Source organism: Ranitomeya variabilis, chromosome 6, assembly GCF_051348905.1.
Source record: "Ranitomeya variabilis isolate aRanVar5 chromosome 6, aRanVar5.hap1, whole genome shotgun sequence".
Classification (NCBI taxonomy): Eukaryota; Metazoa; Chordata; class Amphibia; order Anura; family Dendrobatidae; genus Ranitomeya; species Ranitomeya variabilis.
In genome coordinates, this window is record NC_135237.1 from 16,126,845 (window position 1) to 16,152,706 (window position 25,862).

Here is a 25,862-nt window from a genome sequence, read left to right on the forward strand (position 1 = left end):
CAACATTTTTTAATACTATTTAAAAAAAACTTCACCCTTCAATGTATCACTCTTGGGGGTCTTCTTCCCTTAAATAGGCCCCTGAAAGTTCCTACAAACCTGAATAAATAGGTAAAAAAAAAATGGTATTTGCACATTTTTTTTAATGTAAATTTGCTGCAAAAATTTTTACCTTTCTATCATCCCAACAAAATATAATATCATTGCAAAAATGATACTCATGTAACGTAGACATACGGGAAATGTGATTTGTTAAACATCTTATTTGCTGTGATTATCTGCTGTAAGGGCATCAAAATTCAGAGTTTAAAAATTGCTAAATTTTCAACATTTTCACAAATAAATGCAAATTTAATTGACCTAAATTTACCATTAACATAAAGTACAATCTCAGAGCTCTCTGAAAGTGCAGCTATCGGGAAAAGATGAAGTCATTTCCTCCCGTGAGCCGCCGGCTTTCAGTCATCTGGGTTCACAGATCCGCCACAGTCACCGCTATCAGCACCGGTCACTATTGCCAGAACTGCATCTCATCTGTGCAGATCAAGCTGTTAATCAAAGTACTAAGTGCGCGTACAATCACAGTATACTAAGCGGTTCTGTGCGCGATGACTAATCACTGCATGTACGACCCAATGACTGAAAGCCGGCAGCTCCCGGGAGAAAATAAGTTCATCAGCATTGTAGCGCTATTTACCTTCCCATACATTCTATATTTTTCAGGCAAATAGTGGTTTTCAAGGTGACAAGTTTCCTTTAAAAATCACACCCTAATCTTTTTGTTCAGGGTTTATCCATAGACACAGGCGGCCACCAATGCAGCATTATATAGGAGGATTAGCTTTGGGTTTATTGTGTATTCTGCACTCACAGTAACATTTAGATTGTGTTTTTAACCTTCCCAGACTTCACTGCGGACTGAAGCACAGGTAATGCAGGAGGAAACGAGTTGGAAATGTCATTACATAACCATGACCAGGGGATCTGTGAAAAATGCTACTTGAATAGGGATCGGGTGCGGTTTCTCAGGTCCTTCACTTGGCGCTATGTGACCATATTACAGATTAACTTAGTCCATGATTTTGTCTGTGAGTGGACATTATACACAGGATCTAACCTACTGACCCAAATGCAAAAAGGAACAAAGTTAAAGCATGAGGGATGGGGCACGGTAAAGGGGCAGCCACTAGTGTGGCAAGGAATTCCATAAAGTTGTGCCATTACAGATGACTTCTCCTCATGGGTCATTTCCAAGGAAAGTTGTCAAGTATTAAAGGGAGTCTACATCACAAGTCAACACCTTTAATGTTCCGTTGAATGCAATCTACTGTTCTATGTTATCAGTTATCTCAGAGGCTGACTGCAATGTTTTTCCAAGAAAGACTGTCCAGGAAAAAAATTCTGCTTTTACAAACCCAATTTTTAAAATTAGTGCTCCTTTAAGAAGCTCTTTGGGCTCATATACTCAGGGTTAGCCCAGTTAGGAGAGATTTGGACTTTACAGTTATGTTGACACATGTAGGATTTGGTGCTATTCCCAAGTTGAGGTTTGCCCACATGTGCTGAGCAATCCCAATGTGGATTTTCCTTCTGCAAATCCAGTTGAAAAATTAGAAGTGTTTTCACCCTTGGTGGATGTATCCTAAGTCCTTCAAGAGTTTAGTCTTAAAGATGGAAGTCAGTGAAGAATTCTGGGGTTGCAGAAGTTTGATATCTAAGAGTGGAGACTCTGCAAAAAAATTGAGCCACTGAGGGCAAGGAAAAGCAATCCAAACAGGTGCAGCCAGACCAAATCCAGGCTCAGAAGACATAGGAGTTGGTGTCACTTCTTATGTTGAGCGTTCTTTCAGCCTGGGAGATGGCATCGTCAGCCCTCTTGCTCAGTTCCTTACACTCTTGTAGGATATCATTAAATTGTTTATAGGTCTCCTCAATAATGGAGCTGTGTGAGGGTTTCAGTTCCCAAAAGCCTTCATCCACCCAGGGTTTGACGGCCCCGGAGACCTCCAGTGCTCCATTACCAATGAATCTCTTTAAGGAATTATCAATGTCTTTACAAAGATGGTAAAGGTCACTCCCAGAACCTGTCACCCTCTCACCATCAATGACTCTGACACTGGTGATGGTGTCCAACACGGCATGTCTGTATGACCCATTGGCACAAAGCGGATTGCTCAAGTTATACACAGGGTCCCGAAGACGGATGCTCTCAAGCCTACGAAGACCCTTCAGACACTGCAAATTCTCGACATTGCAAAGCAGGTTCCCCGCCACATTTAGGGTCTGCAAGTAGTCACAAGATGACAGAGGCTCCAAGCAAGAGATCCGATTGCAGGAAAGATTTAGGGCCACCATCTGTTTGAGAGAGGACAATGGAGCAAGGTGTGAAATGTGGTTATTTGACAGGTCTAAGCGTTCCAGGTTCAAGCATTCTCCTATACAACCCAACTCCTGCAGTCCCAAGCCTCGCAACTTGAGAAACAGGATGGACTCCAGGTCAAACTCCCCAGTTCTAGACTTCAGCATTTCGGGGGTGATCCTGGCATGCTCTGGGTTCTGATCTTTGTTGTTCCTGGTTTCCATGGCCAAGAAAAAGTTCTAAAACTTCAACTCGTTCAATCCATTAGATATATCCTGGCTCAAGATGTCTCCTTGGCCAAGATGTGGTTGTGATGTTTCATATACTAATTTATCAACCAGTGGTCCAGAAGCAATAATGCGTCACATGACTTCTACGATGGTTCACAAATTTCTGAAAAATACAAACAAATTACAGTTATTTATCAGGGTAAACATTTCTTGCACTGACTCAAATGTGATACTGTTTACTGAGCTGCTAAATCCAAACATATTGTGTGTTTTATTGCCACTGTATCTAAGCTATTCGTACAGCTAGCCCAGAGCAGAAAAGACAAACTTGTATGAGCTCCTGGACATTATTCAGGCCTCTGCCCAAAGGATAATTGGGAGAACACGCAGAGGTTCCAAGAATGATCCCTGTTCTGGGGAGAAAACCTCCAAAGACAGGCCGGGGGATGAAAAGTGACATTCCAATCCATCTCCCTCCTTGCACCATCTAAGAACAGGAAGCTTGTAGGAAAGTTGGATGTGCTCGCGAAATAGGTGAGTCATCAACCAGAAACCCACCACAAATGGAGGCAGATATTCCTTTATTATTAGTATATGAGACTACATAGTCTAATAAACTGGTATACAGAGAGAAAATCTTGTTCTGGCTCCATGAAATATTTATCATGGCTACTGCCATGTTGGGCTGTACTTATTTCTATTGTGGTTTGCAAAATAGTAATTATTTACGCCTCCATTATCATATCATGCCAGTTATTTATTTTATTTACTCAATACTTAGAAAGTATTCGCTCAAACATCATGATTGGATTCTTTTTATAAGTTTCTTTATAAGCTTTCATACTTTTTAGACATATTTATCTTTTTATTCATTATTGGAATTATCGTTCCCTATTACACTTATTCTCATTTCTCACAAACTTTATCTTGATATATACAGTTCAAACCAGAAGTTTCCATCCACTATATATAAAGACACATCTGCAGGTTTCTCGCAATATCTGACATAAAATCAGAATAAACCTTTCCCGTTTTAGGTCAGTTAGGATTACCATCATTATTAATATTTGCCAAATGCCAGAATAATGAGAGAGAGAGAATGTTTTAAGGCATTTTTATTACTTAGTCAAAAGTTTACATACAGTATATTAAGATTACTATGCTTTTAAACAATTCTGGACTGCCCATATGATGATGTCATGTGTTCGGAAGCTTCTGTTTTCTTTGCAACATCTGAGTTAATTACAGACACACCTGTGGATGTATTTTAATGCACACCTGAAACACACTGCTTCTTTGTGTAGATTCATATGAAAGTCTAACGAAATCAGCCAAGATATTAGGAAGATAATTGTGGACTTGCACAAGTCTGGCTCATCCTTGGGTACAATTTCAAGACACCTAAAGGTGCCTCGTTCATCTGCACAAACAATAATACGCAAGTACAAACAAGATGGGAATGTCCAGCCATCATACCACTCAGGAAGGAGACGGATTCTGTGTCCCAGAGATGAATGTGCTTTGGTCAGACATATACACATCAACCCAAGAACAAAAGCAAAAGACATTGTGAAGATGATAGCAGAAGCTGGTAAGATTGTTTAAATATCCACAGTTAAATGAGCACTGTATCAACATGGGCTGAAAAGGCCACTCTGCCAGGAAGAAGTCATTACTCCAAAAGAAACATAAAAAAAGCCAGATTAATGTTTGCAAATGCACACAGGAAAAAAATACCTTAATTTTTGGAGACATGTCTTGTGGTCTGATGAAACTAAAATTGAAGTTTTGGGGCATAATGATCATCATTACGTTTGGAGGAAAAAGGGAGAAGCTTTGAAGCCTAAGAACACCATCCCAACTGTGAAACATGGTGGCGACAGCATCATGTTGTGGGGTTGTTTTGCTGCAGGAGGGACTGGTGCACGTGACAAAATAGATGGTATTATGAGAAAAGGAGATTATGTGGCAATACTGAAGCAACATGTAAGGAACTGAATTGTGTACCTGTTTTGCCTGATCTTGCCCTTATCTAAGATGGAGTTAGTGGCTTCACGGGGGCCATCTTGTTTCCTGTTTGATATTCCTTGTTTTCTGTTTGCTGCATATATGAAGGGACTCTGCACACTATACCTTGCTTGTGTATCTCGTACTTCACCTGCTGCCAAGCTAGAACGACTTGTATCTTGCCTGTCTCTTCTGTTCATCGGGATACCCCGTTTGCTACCGGTCTGCCTCCCATCTGAAAGACTCTACTTCTCCGGATCTGCTCTGTACACACCTCTGCTGCAGCCTGCTCCCCACTAGGAGCCCAGTCTGGGCTCTGGAACCTGCATTTCTGGGCTTGAACTCTCATCATCGGTCTGTACTGACAACACCCTTATATTCCTGAGTCTGCATTTGTCTGCTGCTTGATTCTTAGAGCCTCTGTTTGCTTTTCACCCGTTAACTGAAGCCTGTTTTCTTACAATATACTCTATTAAGTCTTGATATACCGTGTTTCTGTCTTCACTTTGATCCAAGTCACCGGTCTCCATAGAATATCAGAATAATCTTATGACATCATCTCAAGACATCAGCCAGGAAGTTAAAGCTTGGGCGGAAATGGGTCTTCCAAATGGACAAAGACCTGAAGCAAAAAGGTGACAAAGTGTCTTAAGAAAGTCAATGTTTTGGAGCGGCCATCACAAAGCTGAAAAGGCCGGTACAAGCAAGGTGGCCTACAAACCTGGATCAGTTACACCAGTGTTGTCAGGAGGAATGGGCCCAAATTCCAACCAGCTATTGTGAGAAGCTTGTGGAAGGAGATCCCAAACGGCTAACCCAAGTCATTCAGTTTAAAGGCAGTGGTACTAATTAAATGGATACTTTTGACTTTGCGGTAAGTAATAAAAATGCCTTAAAATTTTCTCTCGTTATTCTGGAATTTGTCAAATATTAGTCATTATGGTAATCCTAATTGACCTAAAACGGGAAAGTTTTTTTCTGATTTCATGTCAGATATTGAGAAAAACCTGCAGATCTGTCTTTATATATAGTGGATGGAAACTTCTTATTTAAACTGTACATACAATTGACCTTTTATGCAGATGTAACATGAGTAATTTGTACTAAACTTCATTGCAATATACTGTATAACATTTTATTATGCAGCCGGAATTGCAGTTTTCTATGTTTATTACCTTGCAGCGATCAGTCCCATTCCTCTGTACACACATGCGTTAGTTTGGTTTTATTTTCTCATACGCATGCCCTGGATTTTGTATACACCCAATGAATAAGCATCATTTTGCTCACTGGGTGGGTGAATGCCGACATGTTTACACCTATTAACTCTCGTCTTTGCTGCCAGTATTTATAAACGTGGCTTTTGCAGACACATACAGTATGATACACATACATGTACAAGCACTGAATGTTATACCCACAAATGTATATAAACATAGCGAACTCACATGTATACACAGATCACATACGCACGTATGTATACACAAACAACATACAGGTGCTTCTCACAAAATTAGAATATCATCAAAAAGTTAATTTATTTCAGTTCTTCCATACAAAAAGTGAATCTCATATACAGCTCTAGCAAAAATGAAGAGACCACTGCATAGTTTTATAAAAATCCGCTTCTCTCCAAGTCTAAAAGCCATTCCAGTGTCAGTTGGATTCCAACCAAAGGACACCTCATTCTACTTAATGTGCTTCTGATTAGATGATCACCTGAACCAAATCTTATTTAACGAAGGAAAGTATAAAAAAAAACCTGCTGTGGTGTTCACAATCCTCTTGCAATAGGACAAGCTGGATGGCAAAACAAGTGCTAGGAATATCCCAAAAGTAATAGGAATGAAAACATAACTTTTACCCCATGCTAAAGGAGTAGAAGAGAAAAGTCCTGAGTGAGGAAGAGAAGGGCTCAATTCTGGCTTTACTAGCAGAGTGTTATGACCCCAATGGCGAGGGTCTCAGAGGAACGTGGAAGTCTGCAGAATACAAAAATCCAGCTCATAGGGCAGTGGTAACTGGGTTGACCATATATCTACTCCTAACGCCAACACTAGAAGTAGCCGGGGATCATTCCTACGTTGATTCTAGATGACACGCGCCAGCCGGAGAATCTAGCTACCCCTAGTAGAGGAAAACAAAGACCTTTCTTGCCTCCAGAGAAGGGGACCCCAAAGCTGGATAGAAGCCCCCCACAAATAATGACGGTGAGGTAAGAGGAAATGACAAACACAGAAATGAACCAGGTTTAGCACAGAGAGGCCCGCTTACTGATAGCAGAATAAAGAAAGGTAACTTATATGGTCAACAAAAACCCTATCAAAATCCACACTGGAAATTCAAGAACCCCCGAACCGTCTAACGGTCCGGGGGGAGAACACCAGCCCCCTAGAGCTTCCAGCAAAGGTCAGGATGTAGATTTGGAACAAGCTGGACAAAAATACAAAACCAAAACAAATAGCAAAAAGCAAAAGGCAGACTTAGCTGATATAACTGGAACCAGGATCAGTAGACAAGAGCACAGCAGACTAGCTCTGATAACTACGTTGCCAGGCATTGAACTGAAGGTCCAGGGAGCTTATATAGCAACACCCCTAACTAACGACCCAGGTGCGGATAAAAGGAATGACAGAAAAACCAGAGTCAAAAAACTAGTAACCACTAGAGGGAGCAAAAAGCAAATTCACAACAGTACCCCCCCCTTAGTGAGGGGTCACCGAACCCTCACCACGACCACCAGGGCGATCAGGATGAGCGGCATGAAAGGCACGAACTAAATCGGCCGCATGAACATCAGAGGCGACCACCCAGGAATTATCCTCCTGACCATAGCCCTTCCACTTGACCAGGTACTGAAGCCTCCGCCTGGAGAGGCGAGAATCCAAGATCTTCTCCACCACGTACTCCAACTCGCCCTCAACCAACACCGGAGCAGGAGGCTCAGCAGAAGGAACTACAGGCACAATGTACCGCCGCAACAAGGACCTATGAAATACATTGTGAATAGCAAACGACACAGGAAGATCCAGACGAAAAGATACAGGATTAAGGATTTCCAATATCTTGTAAGGCCCAATAAAACGAGGTTTAAATTTGGGAGAGGAGACCTTCATAGGAACAAAGCGGGAAGAAAGCCATACCAAATCCCCAACGCGTAGTCGGGGACCCACACCGCGGCGGCGGTTGGCAAAGCGCTGAGCCTTCTCCTGTGACAATTTCAAGTTGTCCACCACATGATTCCAGATCTGCTGCAACCTATCCACCACAGAATCCACCCCAGGACAGTCAGAAGGCTCCACATGACCCGAAGAAAAGCGAGGATGGAAACCAGAGTTGCAGAAAAAAGGCGAAACCAAGGTGGCGGAACTAGCCCGATTATTAAGGGCAAACTCAGCCAACGGCAAGAATGTCACCCAATCGTCCTGATCAGCAGAGACAAAACACCTCAAATAAGCCTCCAAAGTCTGATTGGTTCGCTCCGTCTGTCCATTAGTCTGAGGATGGAAAGCAGACGAAAACGACAAATCAATGCCCATCCTACTACAAAAGGATCGCCAGAACCTGGAAACGAACTGGGATCCTCTGTCTGACACAATATTCTCAGGGATGCCGTGCAAACGAACCACGTTCTGGAAAAACACAGGAACCAGATCGGAAGAGGAAGGCAGCTTAGGCAAGGGAACCAAATGGACCATCTTGGAGAAGCGATCACATATCACCCAGATAACGGACATGCCCTGAGATAGCGGAAGATCAGAAATGAAATCCATGGAGATATGTGTCCAAGGTCTCTTCGGGACAGGCAAGGGCAAGAGCAAACCGCTGGCACGAGAACAGCAAGGCTTAGCTCGAGCACAAGTCCCACAGAACTGCACAAATGACCGCACATCCTTTGACAAGGAAGGCCACCAAAAGGACCTGGCCACCAGATCTCTGGTGCCAAAAATGCCCGGGTGACCTGCCAACACCGAGGAATGAACCTCGGAAATGACTCTGCTGGTCCACTTATCCGGGACAAACAGTCTGTCAGGTGGACAAGACTCAGGCCTATCAGCCTGAAATCTCTGCAACACACGTCGCAGATCCGGAGAAATAGCTGACAAGATAACTCCATCTTTAAGAATACCAACAGGATCAGCGACTCCAGGAGCATCAGGCACAAAGCTCCTAGAAAGAGCATCGGCCTTCACATTCTTTGAACCTGGTAAATACGAGACAACAAAATCAAAGCGGGAGAAAAACAATGACCAGCGGGCCTGTCTCGGATTAAGGCGTTTAGCAGACTCGAGATACATCAGATTTTTGTGATCAGTCAAGACCACCACACGATGCTTAGCACCCTCGAGCCAATGACGCCACTCCTCAAATGCCCATTTCATGGCCAACAACTCCCGATTGCCCACATCATAATTTCGCTCGGCAGGCGAAAACTTCCTAGAGAAAAAGGCACAAGGTTTCATAACAGAGCAACCAGGGCCTCTCTGCGACAAAACGGCCCCTGCCCCAATCTCCGAAGCATCCACCTCAACCTGAAAGGGAAGTGAGACGTCAGGCTGGCACAAAACAGGCGCCGAAGTAAACCGGCGTTTCAACTCCTGGAAAGCCTCCACGGCAGCAGGAGCCCAGTTAGCTACATCGGAGCCCTTCTTGGTCATATCCGTCAAAGGTTTCACTATGCTAGAAAAATTAGCGATAAAACGACGGTAGAAGTTAGCGAAGCCCAAGAACTTCTGAAGACTCTTAACTGACGAGGGCTGAGTCCAATCAAGAATAGCTCGGACCTTGACTGGGTCCATCTCCACAGCAGAAGGGGAAAAAATGAACCCCAAAAAGGGAACCTTCTGTACACCAAAGAGACACTTTGAGCCCTTGACAAACAAAGAATTTTCACGCAAAATTTTAAAGACCAACCTGACCTGCTCCACATGCGAATCCCAATTATCAGAAAAAAAAACAAAATATCATCCAGATAAACAATCAAAAATTTATCCAGATACTTCCGGAAAATGTCATGCATAAAGGACTGAAAAACTGAAGGCGCATTGGAGAGCCCAAAAGGCATCACCAAGTACTCAAAATGACCTTCGGGCGTATTGAATGCGGTTTTCCATTCATCACCTTGCTTAATGCGCACAAGGTTGTACGCACCACGAAGGTCTATCTTGGTGAACCACTTGGCACCCTTAATCCGGGCAAACAAGTCAGACAACAGCGGTAAAGGATACTGAAATTTGACAGTGATCTTATTTAAAAGCCGATAATCAATACAAGGTCTCAAAGATCCGTCCTTTTTTGCCACAAAAAAGAATCCCGCACCAAGAGGGGAAGAAGACGGACGAATATGTCCTTTCTCCAGAGACTCCTTGATATATGAACGCATAGCGGTATGTTCAGGTACCGACAGATTAAACAGTCTTCCCTTAGGAAATTTACTGCCTGGGATCAAATCTATAGCACAGTCACAGTCCCTATGAGGAGGCAGTGCACTGGACTCAGACTCACTGAAGACATCCTGATAATCAGACAAATACTCCGGAACTTCCGAAGGCGTAGAAGAAGCAATAGACACAGGCAGGGAATCCCCATGAATACCACGACAGCCCCAACTTGAGACTGACATAGCCTTCCAGTCCAGGACTGGATTATGGGTCTGTAACCATGGCAGCCCTAAAACAACCAAATCATGCATTTTATGTAAAACCAGGAAACGTATCACCTCGCGGTGTTCAGGAGTCATGCACATGGTAACCTGTGTCCAATACTGCGGTTTATTTGCTGCCAATGGTGTAGCATCAATACCCCTAAGAGGAATAGGATTTTCTAATGGTTCAAGAGTAAAACCACAGCGCTTAGCAAATGAGAGATCCATGAGACTCAGGGCAGCACCTGAATCTACAAACGCCATGACAGGATAAGATGACAGTGAGCAAATCAAAGTTACAGACAGAATAAATTTAGGTTGCAAATTACCAACGGTGACAGGACTAACAACCTTAGATATACGTTTAGAGCATGCTGAGATAACATGTGTAGAATCACCACAGTAGTAGCACAAGCCATTCCGGCGTCTATGAATTTTCCGCTCATTTCTAGTCAGGATTCTATCACATTGCATTAAATCAGGTGTCTGTTCAGACAACACCATGAGGGAATTTGCGGTTTTTCTATCACATTGCACCGAATTAGGTGTCTGTTCAGACAACACCATGAGGGAATTTGCGGTTTTGCGCTCCCGCAACCGCCGGTCAATTTGAATAGCCAGTGCCATAGTATCATTCAGACCTGTGGGAATGGGAAAACCCACCATAACATTCTTAATGGCTTCAGAAAGGCCATTTCTAAAATTAGCGGCCAGTGCACACTCGTTCCAATGTGTCAGCACGGACCATTTCCGAAATTTTTGGCAATACACTTCAGCCTCGTCCTGCCCCTGAGACATAGCCAGCAAGGCCTTTTCTGCCTGAATCTCAAGATTGGGTTCCTCATAAAGTAAACCGAGCGCCAGAAAAAACGCATCAAGATCAGCCAATGCCGGATCTCCTGGTGCCAGCGAAAAAGCCCAATCCTGAGGGTCGCCCCGTAAGAACGAAATAACAATTTTTACTTGCTGAGCAGAATCTCCAGATGAACAGGGTCTCAGGGACAAAAACAATTTACAATTATTCACGAAATTCCTAAACTTAAACCTGTCTCCGGAAAACAGTTCAGGAATCGGTATTTTAGGTTCTGACATAGGATTTCTGATAACATAGTCTTGTATGCCTTGCACACGAGTAGCCAGCTGGTCCACACTTGTAATCAAGGTCTGGACATTCATGTCTGCAGCAAGCATAGCCACTCTGAGGTAAAGGGGAAGAAGAAAAAAAAAAAAAAAAAACTCAGAATCTTCTTTCTTATAATCCCTCTTCTGCAATGCATTAAACATTTAATACTGGCCTGGCAAACTGTTATGACCCCAATGGCGAGGGTCTCAGAGGAACGTGGAAGTCTGCAGAATACAAAAATCCAGCTCATAGGGCAGTGGTAACTGGGTTGACCATATATCTACTCCTAACGCCAACACTAGAAGTAGCCGGGGATCATTCCTACGTTGATTCTAGATGACACGCGCCAGCCGGAGAATCTAGCTACCCCTAGTAGAGGAAAACAAAGACCTTTCTTGCCTCCAGAGAAGGGGACCCCAAAGCTGGATAGAAGCCCCCCACAAATAATGACGGTGAGGTAAGAGGAAATGACAAACACAGAAATGAACCAGGTTTAGCACAGAGAGGCCCGCTTACTGATAGCAGAATAAAGAAAGGTAACTTATATGGTCAACAAAAACCCTATCAAAATCCACACTGGAAATTCAAGAACCCCCGAACCGTCTAACGGTCCGGGGGGAGAACACCAGCCCCCTAGAGCTTCCAGCAAAGGTCAGGATGTAGATTTGGAACAAGCTGGACAAAAATACAAAACCAAAACAAATAGCAAAAAGCAAAAGGCAGACTTAGCTGATATAACTGGAACCAGGATCAGTAGACAAGAGCACAGCAGACTAGCTCTGATAACTACGTTGCCAGGCATTGAACTGAAGGTCCAGGGAGCTTATATAGCAACACCCCTAACTAACGACCCAGGTGCGGATAAAAGGAATGACAGAAAAACCAGAGTCAAAAAACTAGTAACCACTAGAGGGAGCAAAAAGCAAATTCACAACACAGAGGGACACAGTAAGCGTCATGTTGCCTCCATCCTTAAAATTTCTCACATGGCAGTCCATTACAACAAGGTCAAGCAGCAGATATTGGGGACAACAAAGCTACAGACCGGCAGAGGTCGAAAACGACTCTCCACTGACCGGGATGACCGTCATCTTATTCTAATGTCACTCAGCAACCGCAGGATGACATCAAGTGATCTACAAAAGGAATGGCAAATGGCAGCTGGGGTGAACCGCATGGCAAGAACAGTTCGTTACAGGCTCCTAGAGGCAAGACTCAAGCCATGTAAAGCTAGAAAAAAAAGCCTTTCATCAATGAGAAGCAAAGGAGAGTCAGGCTGAAGTTTGCCAAAGACCATAAGGATTGGACCATAGAGTACTGGAGTAAGGTAATCATCTCTGATTAGTCTAATTTTCAGCTTTGCCCAACACCTGGTCGTCTAATGGTTAGACGGAGACCTGGAGAGGCGACCAAGCCACAGTGTCTTGCACCCACTGTGAAATTTGGTGATGATCTGTGGATACTTCAGCAAGGCTGGAATTTGGCAGGTTGTTCTTTGCAAAGTACGCAAGAATCAAGCCGCATACAAGGTTATCCTGAAAAAAAAGTGGATTCCTTCTGCTTAGGCAATGTTCTCCAACTCTGAGGACTGGTTTTTCCAGCAAGACAATGCGCCATGCCACACAGCTAGGTCAATCAAGGTGTGGATGAAAGACCACCACATCAAATCCCTGTCATGGCCGCCCAATTTCCAGACCTGAACCTCATTGAAAACCTCTGGAATGTAATCAAGAGGAAGATGGATAGTCACAAGCCATCAAACAAAGAAGAACTGCTGACATTATTGTACCAGGAGCGGCATAAGGTCACCCAAAAGCCATGTGAAAGACTGGTGGAAAGCTGTCAAGACACATGAAAGCTGGGATTAAAAATCATGATTATTCCACAAAATATTGATTTCTGAACTCTTCCAGAGTTAAAACATTAGTATTGTTGTTTCTAAATGATTATGGACTTGTTTTTTTTGCATTATTTGAGGTCTGCAAGCAAAGCATTTTTTTGGTATTTTTTTGTGTCCAATCGTTTTTATTGAATTTTCTCACATAACAAACAGACATTTTACAATAAACCTAAGATCCCTGGCCGCACAGGGCCCTAACAAAGGCAATTAAGCCAAGAATATTTCAAGACAATATGAGTAACAGATGACATGCGAATTCTTCCTTTCTCTTTTTTTTTTTTTTTTTTGTTATTTTGACCATTTATCATTTTCAGAAAAGAAATACAAAATGTATTGCTTGGAACTTCAGAGACATGTTGTCAGTAGTTTATAGAATAAAGGAACAATTTACATTTTACTCAAAAATATATCTATAAAGAGAAAAATCAGACAAACTGAACATTTTGCAGTGGTCTCTTAATGTTTGCCAGAGCTGTATTATATAGAGTCATTACACACAGAGTGATCTATTTCACGTGTTTATTTCTGTTAATGTCGATGATTATGGCTTACAGCCAATTAAAACCCAAAAGTCATTATCTCAGTAAATTAGAATACTTTATAACACAAAAATTATTTTACAGTCTGAAATGTGGTCCTACTGAAATGTATGATCAGTAAATGCACTCAATATTTGTTCGTGGCTCCTTTTGCATCAATTACTGCATCAATGCGGCGTGGCATGGAGGCGATCAGCCTGTGGCACTGCTGAGGGGTTATGGAAGCCCAGGTTGCTTTGATAGCAGCCTTCAGCTCGTCTGCATTGTTGGGTCTGGTGTCTCATCTTCCTCTTGACAATACTCCATAGATTCTTTATGGGGTTAAGGTCAGGAGAGTTTGCTGCCAATAAAGCCCAGTGATGCTGTTGTTTTTACACCAGGTATTAGTACTTTTGGCAGTGTGGACAGGGGCCAAGTCCTGCTGGAGAATGACATTTCCATATCCAGAAAGCTTGTCGGCAGAGGGAATCATGAAGTGCTGTAAAATGTCCTGGTAGACGGCTGCGCTGACTTTGGCCTTGATAAAACACAGTGGACCTACACCAGCAGATGACATGGCTCCCCAAACCATCACTGATTGTGGAGACTTCACACTAGACTTCCAGCAGCTTGGATTGTGGCCTCTCCGCTCTTCCTCCAGACTCCGGGACCTTGATCTCCAAATTAAATGCAAAATTTACTTTAATCTGTAAACACCTTGGACCACTGACAACAGTCCGGTTCTTTTTCTCCTTGGCCCAGGTAAGAGGCTTCTGGCGTTGTCTATTGGTCATGAGTGGCTGACACAAGGAATGTGACACTTGTAGCCCATGTCCTGGACACGTCTGTGTGTGGTGAAGCAATGACTCCAGCAGCAGTCCACTCCTGGTGAATCTCCTCCACATTATTGAATGGCCTTTTCTTAACCCCCTTAGTGACAGAGGCAATTTTGTACTTAATGACCGGGCCAATTTTTACAATTCTGACCACCGTCACTTTATGAGGTTATAACTCTGGAAAGCCTCAACGTATCCCACTGATTCTGAGATTGTTTTTTTGTGACATATTGTACTTCATGTTAGTGGTAACATTTCTTTGATATGACTTGCGTTTATTTATGAAAAAAAAAAAAAAAAAATTGGCAAAAATGTTGAAAGTTTTGCAATTTTCAAACTTTTAATTTTTGTGCCCTTAAATCAGAGAGCCATGTCACACAAAATAGTTAATAAATAACATTTCTCACATGTCTACTTTACATCAGCACAATTTCGGAAACAATTTTTTTTTGTTAGGACGTTATAAGGATTAAAAGTTGACCAGCGATTTCTCATGTTTCCAACAAAATGTACAAAACCATTTTTTTTAGGGACCACATCACTTTTTAAGTGAGTTTTAGGGGGTCAATAAGACAGAAAATCCCCAGTATGACACCATTCTAAAAACTGCACCCCTCAAGGTGCACAAAACGACATCCAAGAAGTTTATTAACCCTTCAGGTGCTTCACAAGAACTAAAGCAAAGTGGAAGGAAAAAATTAACATTTTACTTTTTTCACAAAAAATTTACTTTGGAACCAAACTTTTTTTTATTTTCACAATGGTAGCAAAAGAAAATGGAACACAAAATTTGATGTGCAATTGCTCCTGAGTACGCCGATACCCCGTATGTGGCAGGAAGCCACTGTTTGGGAGCATGAAAGGGCTCAAAAGGGAGGGAGTGCAGTTTAACTTTTTGAACGCAAAACTGGTTGGAATCAATGGTGGACGCCATGCTGCATTTGGCGACCCCCTGATGTACCTAAACAGTGGAACCACCCCAATTGTAACTCCAACCCTAACACAGCCCTAACCCCAACACACCCCTAATCCCAGCCCAAACCATAACCCCAATACCACCCTAACCCCAACACCACAACCCCCTCCCCAACCCTAAACCTATCCCCAACCCTTACCCTAGCTCAACCCTAACCCTAGCTCTCACACTAGCCCCAATCCTAACCCTAACTCCAACCCTAACCGTAGCCCAACCCCAGCTCTAACCCCAACCCTAACCCCAAACCTAACCCTAATGGAAAAAAATAAATTTTTACCGAACTAAGGTGGTGATAAAGTGGGGTATGATTTACTATTTATTTTTATTTTGATCACTGTGATAGGGTCTATCACAGTGATCAAAATGAACCAATAGGAAAAATCTCCTATTGTTGCCTGGTGTCGGCCGGCAGATATCGGTGGGTGCACTGCACATGCGCCCGCCATTTTCTTCCCGGAAGAAGATACCGAGGGCAGGGGGACAGAGCCAGAGGGCTCGGGGGACCCTATTTCTCTCTCCTCTGATGTGCTGGATCATATTAGGAGAGAAATAAATGGAAAATCTGCCTCTTTTTTTTGGCGGTTGCCGTTATTCCGTAAATAACAGAGATCGCAACACTGGGGACGGTAAAAACCAACCCGAATCATGTTCTCCGGGATGTCAGCTACTCCCCATAGCCAAGACTCCGGAGATTTTCCGACACTGGGGAGGGCGCTATAACCTTATTTCTCAGTGCCATTTTTACGGAATAAGTACCCTTAACTGCCGCTGTTAAAAGGCATATTGGCGGTCGCTAAGGGGTTAACAATCCTTCCAAGGCTGTGCTTATCCCGGTTGCTTTTGCACCTTTTTCTACCACACAACTCTCCATTAATCTGCTTGGATACAGCACTGTGTGATCAGCGGCTTCTTTAGCAATGACCTTTTGTGGCTTCCCCTCCTTGTGGAGTGTGTCAGTGACGCCTGCTGACCTGACAGATGTCCAGAAGTCTTCCCCATGATTGTGGAGCTACTGAAAGACTAAGGAACATTTTTGAATGCTTACGAAGCCTTTGCAGTGGTTTTTGTTAATTATTCTCATTTACTGAAATAATTAATTTTGGGTATTCATTGGCTGTAAGCCATAATCATCAACATTAACAGAAATAAACACTTGGAATAGATCACTCTGTGTGTAATGACTACATAATATGAGTTTCACTTTTCGTATTGTAGAACTGAAATAAATTAACTTTTTGATGATATTCTAATTTTGTAAGAAGCACCTGTACATATATACACAGAGCATATACATGCACACACAAACATGTATACAGAGAGCATGTACACACATGTATACACCTAGCACATACACATGCATATGTATACACAGAACACACACATATATGTATACCAAAGCACATATACACACACGTATAGGCAGAGCACATACATACACTATAGATTAGATAATAAATTGGAATTTAATTTTACTCAAATTTGATAAAAATCCACAATAGCCAAATTGCAGATTTTTTTGGTAATAAGCTTTTGTGCAAATTAAAAAAAAATCCGTGTTCATCAAATGCTGTAAAGTGAACCACAAAAGGCAATTAGAATGTTAAAAAATAAAAAATCCTTATGCTCTGTTCACTGCTCACCGCTCAGGTTTCACGCTCCTCATATTACCAATCTGGTCCTCACCACCTCCTTCATATCGTCCCTGCTCGCTCGAAAATCTCCAGGAGTCTCACACTGGGATCAGACCGCGAGAATTCTACACTTGTTCTTGCAAAGGTCATGATGACATGAAGCTAAAGGTTCCAGCATGACAACATCACAGCGTGAGCTATAACCTTTCAGGGTGCGAAACCACCCACATTTCTGGCCTAGTCAAACACAAAAGTCCAGGCCTATGGCTGGAGCGGGAGCGATCTGAAGACGCGATGGGGACCGGACAGGTGATTATGAGAAGTGGAGAACTAATCATATGCTAAATTACTGCAAGTCAAATTTATGCATGAGATAGCCAAGATGATTGTCTATAAAATATTGGTAGTCTCGTGTTTGAAGCAGGAGTGGATGGTGAGATATGGAGCCTACAAGTCAAAAGTTCAAAACATTGTTACCCATCTCTGTGTGATACCTCTATGGATATTACATGGGGAGACATTTCATGTACGATAATCCCCATTACTGTGTGATAAGCCTATAGATAATCATTACTGCCCTGCTTGGCATATGGGGCCTGATGACCAGAGGAGTCCCGCATCAAGCAACAGCGGGAGGATTCTACCGGTGCAGAAACTGAACCTGCGTCCGAGACGCAGGTTCAGTTAAACTCTATTGCCATGCCGGCTCAGGCCCGCACACCAATAGTTAAAAGCCGATGGCCAATTGGAGGCTGGCAGCTGACGTCAGCGCGCACATCGGCGGCGTATGACATTGTCATACGCCGGTGAATGCGCGCTTGAACTGCGTGGAGAGAACTTTGCCACAGGAGTGCGGCAAGGTAAGGAGAAAGTGTTTTTTTTTAACATTTTTATTGAAAGTGGCAGGGGTGCATGATGGGAGACATGGGGGCAGGATGGGAGACATGGGGAAGAATGGAGACACAGGGAGCAGCATGGGGACACAGGGAGCAGCATGGAGGCACAGGGAGCAGCATGGAGACACAGGGAGCAGCATGGAGACACAGGGAGCAGCATGGAGCAGGATGGAAACAGATGGGGCAGGATCATTGGGCAGGATCATGGGGCAGTATGGAGACACATGGTGCAGGATCTTGGGGCAGGATGGAGACATGGGGCAGGATGGAGACACATGGTGCAGGATGGATACAATGGAGACAGCTGGAGCAGGATCACGGGGCAGATGGGGCAGTATCACAGGACATGGTGTGGTGGTATTTGTTCCTTGTATGTGGTAGTATAGGTCACTATGTGGTGGTAATATGGTGTCTGGTCATGGTGCGATGGTATTTGTCCCTTGTATGTGATATTATTGGTCATTTTAAAAACTGAAAAATAAATAAAAATATACCAAAATTGTATTGGATATTTTAAAAAATGATTACTAGGATAGAGTAGAATAGTGCTTGGCCAAAAGAGTCTACCTTGTCATGGTGGCGGCTTAAAACATCTTTTGGCCAAAACAAAAGCTGCTGGCTATATGTGTGATCTGGTGATGGGAACTGTTAATGTGTGATTGGTGAGGCGTGGAGTTTTTCCGAGAGCAGTGAGGCTGTGGACAGTTCGAGGGGTGGAGCCTGGGTGGAGTCTCAAGGGGGCCCTGAAAATTTTGCCACTATGGGGCCCTGAAATTCATAGTGACAGCCCTGTATATAATACACGGGGTGATATTACATGTACAATCCTCCCCATCTCCGTGTGATTTGCCAATTAATGTGTGCCCGACAGCCAAGATAAGGCGATTCTTGTTGCTGGGAACCTGCCTGTGTGAATCCTCTTTTACACTAAAGTCTACATTTATACAGAAAGGTAGAATCCTGCTGTAATTAAACGTCTGAAGCTGAGAGGTGGAGCCCTCAGTCAGAGAGCCTATTTATTCAAATATCAAAAGACTGACTGTCACTTCCAGACAGAAAACAGGTGGGAACAGGGGCTTACTAAGGCCGGTGTCCCACTTGCAACTGCAATGCGAGAAACTCCCGCGAGTCTCTCGCCTCAATAACCGGCACTCAGGACTGGAGTGTGCGGCTGCATGTATTTCTATGCAGCTGAATGCTCCGGTCCGAACTGCCAGCGGCAGTGCCGGGTGCTGAGGCGCGAGTTCCTCGCATTGCAGTTGCAAGTGGGACACCGGCCTAATAGTAGCCATCTCCATATATAACTAACACATAAAGTAGCACTTAGTATACTTATGCTCTCTGACTAAGCCCTCCACCTCTCAGCCTCAGGCGTTTCATTACAGTAGCATCCGACCTTCCCATATAAATGTAGGCTTTAGCCCAAGAGAGGATTCACAAAGGCAGGTTCCCAGCAACATGTATGATCCTCCCCATCTCCGTGTGATACCCTATAGATAATACACAGGGTGGCATTACATGTACGATCCTCCCCATCTCCGTGTGATACCCTATAGATAATACACGGAGTGACATTACATGTACGATCCTCCCCACCTCCGTGTGATTCTCTATAGATAATACACGGGGTGACATTACATGTACGATCATCCCCCATCTCCGTGTGATACTCTATAGATAATACACGGGGTGACATTACATGTATGATCCTCCCCACCTCCATGTCATTCCCTATAGATAATACACGTGGTGAGTGACATTACATGTATGATCCTCCCCATCTCCGTGTGATTTTCTATAGATAATACACGGGGCGACATTACATGTACAATCCTCCCCATCTCCGTGTGATACCCTATAGATAATACACGGGGTGACATTACATGTACGATCCTCCCCATCTCCGTGTGATACCCTATAGATAATACACGGGGCGACATTACATGTAAGATCATCCCCACCTCCGTGTGATACCCTATAGATAATACACGGGGTGACATTACATGTACGATCCTCCCCATCTCCGTGTGATACCCTATAGATAATACACGGGGTGACATTACATGTACGATCCTCCCCATCTCCGTGTCATTCCCTATAGATAATACACGGGGTGACATTACATGTACGATCCTCCCCATCTCCGTGTGATACCCTATAGATAATACACGAGGTGACATTACATGTACGATCCTCCCCATCTCCGAGTCATTCCCTATAGATAATACACGGGGTGACATTACATGTACGATCCTCCCCATCTCCGTGTGATACCCTATAGATAATACACGAGGTGACATTACATGTACGATCCTCCCCATCTCCGTGTCATTCCCTGTAGATAATACACGGGGTGACATTTCATGTACGATCCTCCCCATCTCCGTGTCATTCCCTGTAGATAATACACGGGGTGACATTTCATGTACGATCCTCCCCATCTCCGTGTGATACCCTATAGATAATACACGGGGTGACATTACATGTACGGTCCTCCCCATCTCCGTGTGATACCCTATAGATAATACACGGAGTGACATTACATGTACTATCCTCCCCATCTCCGTGTGATACCCTATAGATAATACACGAGGTGACATTACATGTACGATCCTCCCCATCTCCGTGTCATTCCCTGTAGATAATACACGGGGTGACATTACATGTACGATCCTCCCCATCTCCGTGTGATACCCTATAGATAATACACGAGGTGACATTACATGTACGATCCTCCCCATCTCCGTGTCATTCCCTGTAGATAATACACGGGGTGACATTACATGTACGATCCTCCCCATCTCCGTGTGATACCCTATAGATAATACACGAGGTGACATTACATGTACGATCCTCCCCATCTCCGTGTCATTCCCTGTAGATAATACACGGGGTGACATTACATGTACGATCCTCCCCATCTCCGTGTGATACCCTATAGATAATACACGGAGTGACATTACATGTACGATCCTCCCCATCTCCGTGTCATTCCCTATAGATAATACACGGGGTGACATTACATGTACGATCCTCCCCATCTCCGTGTGATACCCTATAGATAATACACGAGGTGACATTACATGTACGATCCTCCCCATCTCCGTGTCATTCCCTGTAGATAATACACGGGGTGACATTTCATGTACGATCCTCCCCATCTCCGTGTCATTCCCTGTAGATAATACACGGGGTGACATTTCATGTACGATCCTCCCCATCTCCGTGTCATTCTCTATAGATAATACACGGGGTGACATTACATGTACGATCCTCCCCACCTCCGTGTGATACCCTATAGATAATACACGGGGTGACATTACATGTATGATCCTCCCCATCTCCGTGTGATACCCTATAGATAATACACAGGGTGACATTACATGTATGATCCTCCCCATCTCCGTGTGATACCCTATAGATAATACACGGGGTGACATTACATGTATGATCCTCCCCATCTCCGTGTGATACCCTATAGATAATACACAGGGTGACATTACATGTACGGTCCTCCCCATCTCCGTGTGATACCCTATAGATAACGTACTGACCTACATATCACACTCACAGTGAGACAAGGATGGAGCCGCGGCTGAGAACATCCAGCTACAAAGCAGCCTCCTCCCAGCACCGAGCAGAGGCCCCCATGTGTGAGAGCAGCACGTCACTGGCCATACAGCCAATCACTGCTGAGCCGTGTATCTAATCCCATCATGTGTGATACTGACTGCTGAGCCGTGTATCTAATCCCATCCTCTGTAATACTGACTGCTGAGCCGTGTATCTAATCCCATCATGTGTGATACTGACTGCTGAGCCGTGTATCTAATCCCATCCTCTGTAATACTGACTGCTGAGCTGTGTATCTAATCCCATCATGTGTGATACTGACTGCTGAGCCGTGTATCTAATCCCATCCTCTGTAATACTGACTGCTGAGCCGTGTATCTAATCCCATCATGTGTGATACTGACTGCTGAGCCGTGTATCTAATCCCATCCTCTGTAATACTGACTGCTGAGCCGTGTATCTAATCCCATCATGTGTGATACTGACTGCTGAGCCGTGTATCTAATCCCATCATGTGTGATACTGACTGCTGAGCCGTGTATCTAATCCCATCCTCTGTAATACTGACTGCTGAGCCGTGTATCTAATCCCATCATGTGTGATACTGACTGCTGAGCCGTGTATCTAATCCCATCATGTGTGATACTGACTGCTGAGCCGTGTATCTAATCCTATCCTGTGTGATACTGACTGCTGAGCCGTGTATCTAATCCCATCATGTGTGATACTGACTGCTGAGCCGTGTATCTAATCCTCTCCTGTGTGATACTGACTGCTGAGCCGTGTATCTAATCCCATCATGTGTGATACTGTCTGCTGAGCCGTGTATCTAATCCCATCATGTGTGATACTGACTGCTGAGCCGTGTATCTAATCCCATCATGTGTGATACTGACTGCTGAGCCGTGTATCTAATCCCATCATGTGTGATACTGACTGCTGAGCCGTGTATCTAATCCCATCATGTGTGATACTGACTGCTGAGCCGTGTATCTAATCCTATCATGTGTGATACTGACTGCTGAGCCGTGTATCTAATCCCATCATGTGTGATACTGACTGCTGAGCCGTGTATCTAATCCCATCATGTGTGATACTGACTGCTGAGCTCTGCACAGATAGAAACATGGAAAACATATATGGCTTCTAACAAGATGAAACAACATAATGCCATATTATGTGGAAGCCAGGTAAATAGGATGTGCAGGACACACCAGAATTAATACATTACCACAAAGACAAATGGTGTACTAGTCCAGAAATTAATGCAAATAACTTATTAAGATACAAAATACAAACAGGTCAAAAGTGACAGTACAGGGTTAAAATCGGCTCACCAGCCGTAGTTGCATAATACGGGAACCATAGTGGCACTCATAGTCCAGCAGATAAAGTAAGACATACTACAGTACTCAGTCCAGAATGACTGGCACTCCTATACATGCTCCATTTATTATCATCTGGTATGTCGTCAGCCTTAATCCATTGAATGCCTTGCTGCTTCCTTTTACCCCCACTGTTGGGTTAGACAGTATGTATAGGAGTGCCAGTCATTCTGGACTGAGTACTGTAGTATGTCTTACTTTATCTGCTGGACTATGAGTGCCACTTTGGTTCCCGTATTATGCAACTACGGCTGGTGAGCCGATTTTAACCCTGTACTGTCACTTTTGACCTGTTTGTATTTTGTATCTTAATAAAATTGTTATTTGCATTAATTTCTGGACTAGTACACCATTTGTCTTTGTGGTAATGAGCTCTGCACAGGCCTAGGATGGAGGGCGGTGGTTTTCTGACTAGGCAATTGCACAAGGTCCCCATCCATGAGAGGGCCCCACTGAGGCCTAAACCACATCGGGTGCACGGATAAGAAGTGGTGGAAGTCCCATAGTGTATATAGGGGGCTTGTGGGGACATCATACTGCACAGACGGAGCTGCATCACACTGTACATTGGGAAATGTGGGGCCAACATACTGTATATAGGGGAGTTGTGGGGGACCATCATACTGTATATAGGGGAGTTGTGGGGGACCACCATACTGTATATAGGGGAGCTGTGAGGGACCATCATACTGTATATAGGGGAGTTGTGGGGGACCATCATACTATATGTAGGGGAGTTGTGGGGGACCATCATACTGTATATAGAGGACTTATGGGGGACCATCATACTGTATATAGGGGAGTTATGGGGGACCATCATACTGAATATAGGGGAGTTATGGGGGACCATCATACTGTATATAGGGGACTTATGGGGGACCATCATACTGTATATAGGGGAGTTATGGGGGACCATCATACTGAATATAGGGGAGTTATGGGGGACCATCATACTGTATATAGGGGAGCTGTGAGGGACCATCATGCTGTATATAGGGGTGTTGTGAGGGACCATCATACTATATATAGGGGAGTTGTGGGGGACCATCATACTGTATATAGGGGAGTTGTGGGGGACCATCATACTGTATATAGGGGAGTTGTGGGGGACCACCATACTGTATATAGGGGAGCTGTGAGGGACCATCATACTGTATATAGGGGAGTTGTGGGGGACCATCATACTATATGTAGGGGAGTTGTGGGGGACCATCATACTGTATATAGGGGACTTATGGGGGACCATCATACTGTATATAGGGGAGTTATGGGGGACCATCATACTGAATATAGGGGAGTTATGGGGGACCATCATACTGTATATAGGGGAGCTGTGAGGGACCATCATACTGTATATAGGGGAGCTGTGAGGGACCATCATGCTGTATATAGGGGTGTTGTGAGGGACCATCATACTATATATAGGGGAGTTGTGGGGGACCATCATACTGTATATAGGGGAGTTGTGGGGGACCATCATACTGTATATAGGGGAGTTGTGGGGGACCATCATACTGTATAACTGTATATAGGGGAGATGTGGGGGACCATCATACTATATATAGGGGAGTTGTGGGGGATCATCATACTGTATATAGGGGAGTTGTGGGGGATCATCATACTGTATATAGGGGAGTTGTGGGGGATCATACTGTATATAGGGGAGTTATTGGCATATTATACTGTATACAGGTGACTATGGGAATCCCATACTGTGTATAGGGAGCTGTTGGAGACATCTTTCTGTATATACGGGAACTGTGGGGGATGATCATACTGTATTGTGTATAGGGGGACTGTTGGGGCATTAGTAGACATTATTACTTTTTAGGGGCACTCAGCTGAGAATATTAAGTGTTAAGTTGGCACATAAGAGGCATTATTACGGTAATATGACAGGGGCACAGTGGCGGGCATCAGTATGTGGGGCATTAAGAGGAGCGCTGCTACCATGTCACAGAGCATGCAATAATAGGGACACATACGGCAGCCGCGGCTCAGTGTTGGGGTGAGAGGATGGGGAGTTTGTAGTGACAGAGAATAGATGGGGACGATGCAGGAAATGTGAGCAGAAAATGTGTCTGAGGTAAAGTCTACTGACGCTCGCTGCTGAGGAAACCATGGCGGTCTGAGCAAGATGGAAAAGTGAAGACACGTCAGCCATAAGTCACCACCTATATCTGCACTGCCATCCGTTACATGACCTGCAGGACTGGTATCTACCGCCATATGGTCACCGCATGGCGATAATATCCGTCTTCATCCTTGTTCTCAGCAGCACATTGCCTGGTGTAACCAGGAGACGTGCTGCCGATAACATGTATGGGAACAGAGCGATCTATAGCAGTTCTGAGTCCGGGAACGACCTCAATAAAGATCATCGAGATCGTCTGAAGGTAAGAAATCAGCTCACGCCCTAAAGGACATTTTTGTCCAGGACCCCATTTTACCAAAAACGAGCCGTGTATCTGATCGTAGGATACTCCTCTGAGCTGCTGTATCTAATCCTATCATGTATTATATTACTTAGATCATTAATTGGCCTATTATCTCACAAATCTGTATCATAAGGGGTCAATGGCACCCACCTGTCACAGAGAGGCTCCGAAATCTGTCCCACAACAAGGACTGGGGCCTCCTCCTGCCTGAGATGGCGTGCAGGCATAGTGTAAACCAACATTGTAACCACAGCAACAGGAAAGAAAAGCCTGGAGGCCACTAATGTTCACAACCTACACAGCACCGCTTCCCCCGTCCTGTATATACACTGCACAGTACCGCTCC

The 25,862-nt window shown here is 44.0% G+C and overlaps 1 protein-coding gene across 5 annotated transcripts; it reads right to left on the bottom strand.

Annotated features, from left to right (window-relative positions):
• Positions 1 to 1,288: 1,288 nt before the first annotated feature.
• On the bottom strand, positions 1,289 to 25,756 carry LRRC61 (leucine rich repeat containing 61). 5 transcript variants are annotated; one of them, XM_077267915.1, is made up of 2 exons: positions 25,667 to 25,756; positions 1,289 to 2,752 (listed from the first exon to the last, which is right to left on the bottom strand). In XM_077267915.1, the coding sequence occupies exon 2, from the start codon at positions 2,581 to 2,583 to the stop codon at positions 1,801 to 1,803; it is 783 nt and encodes a 260-aa protein (XP_077124030.1). In that variant the 5' UTR covers positions 2,584 to 2,752; positions 25,667 to 25,756; the 3' UTR covers positions 1,289 to 1,800. The 5 variants fall into 5 exon arrangements, with proteins under 5 accessions (XP_077124030.1, XP_077124029.1, XP_077124031.1 ...); XM_077267914.1 differs by lacking the exon at positions 25,667 to 25,756 and adding an exon at positions 21,675 to 21,848; XM_077267916.1 differs by lacking the exon at positions 25,667 to 25,756 and adding an exon at positions 21,692 to 21,758.
• Between the last annotated feature and the right edge of the window lie 106 nt (positions 25,757 to 25,862).

Excerpts from the sequence above, each read along its gene's own strand:
- LRRC61 (XM_077267915.1), bottom strand. The coding sequence starts at position 2,583 with ATGGAAACCAGGAACAACAAAGATCAGAACCCAGAGCATGCCAGGATC.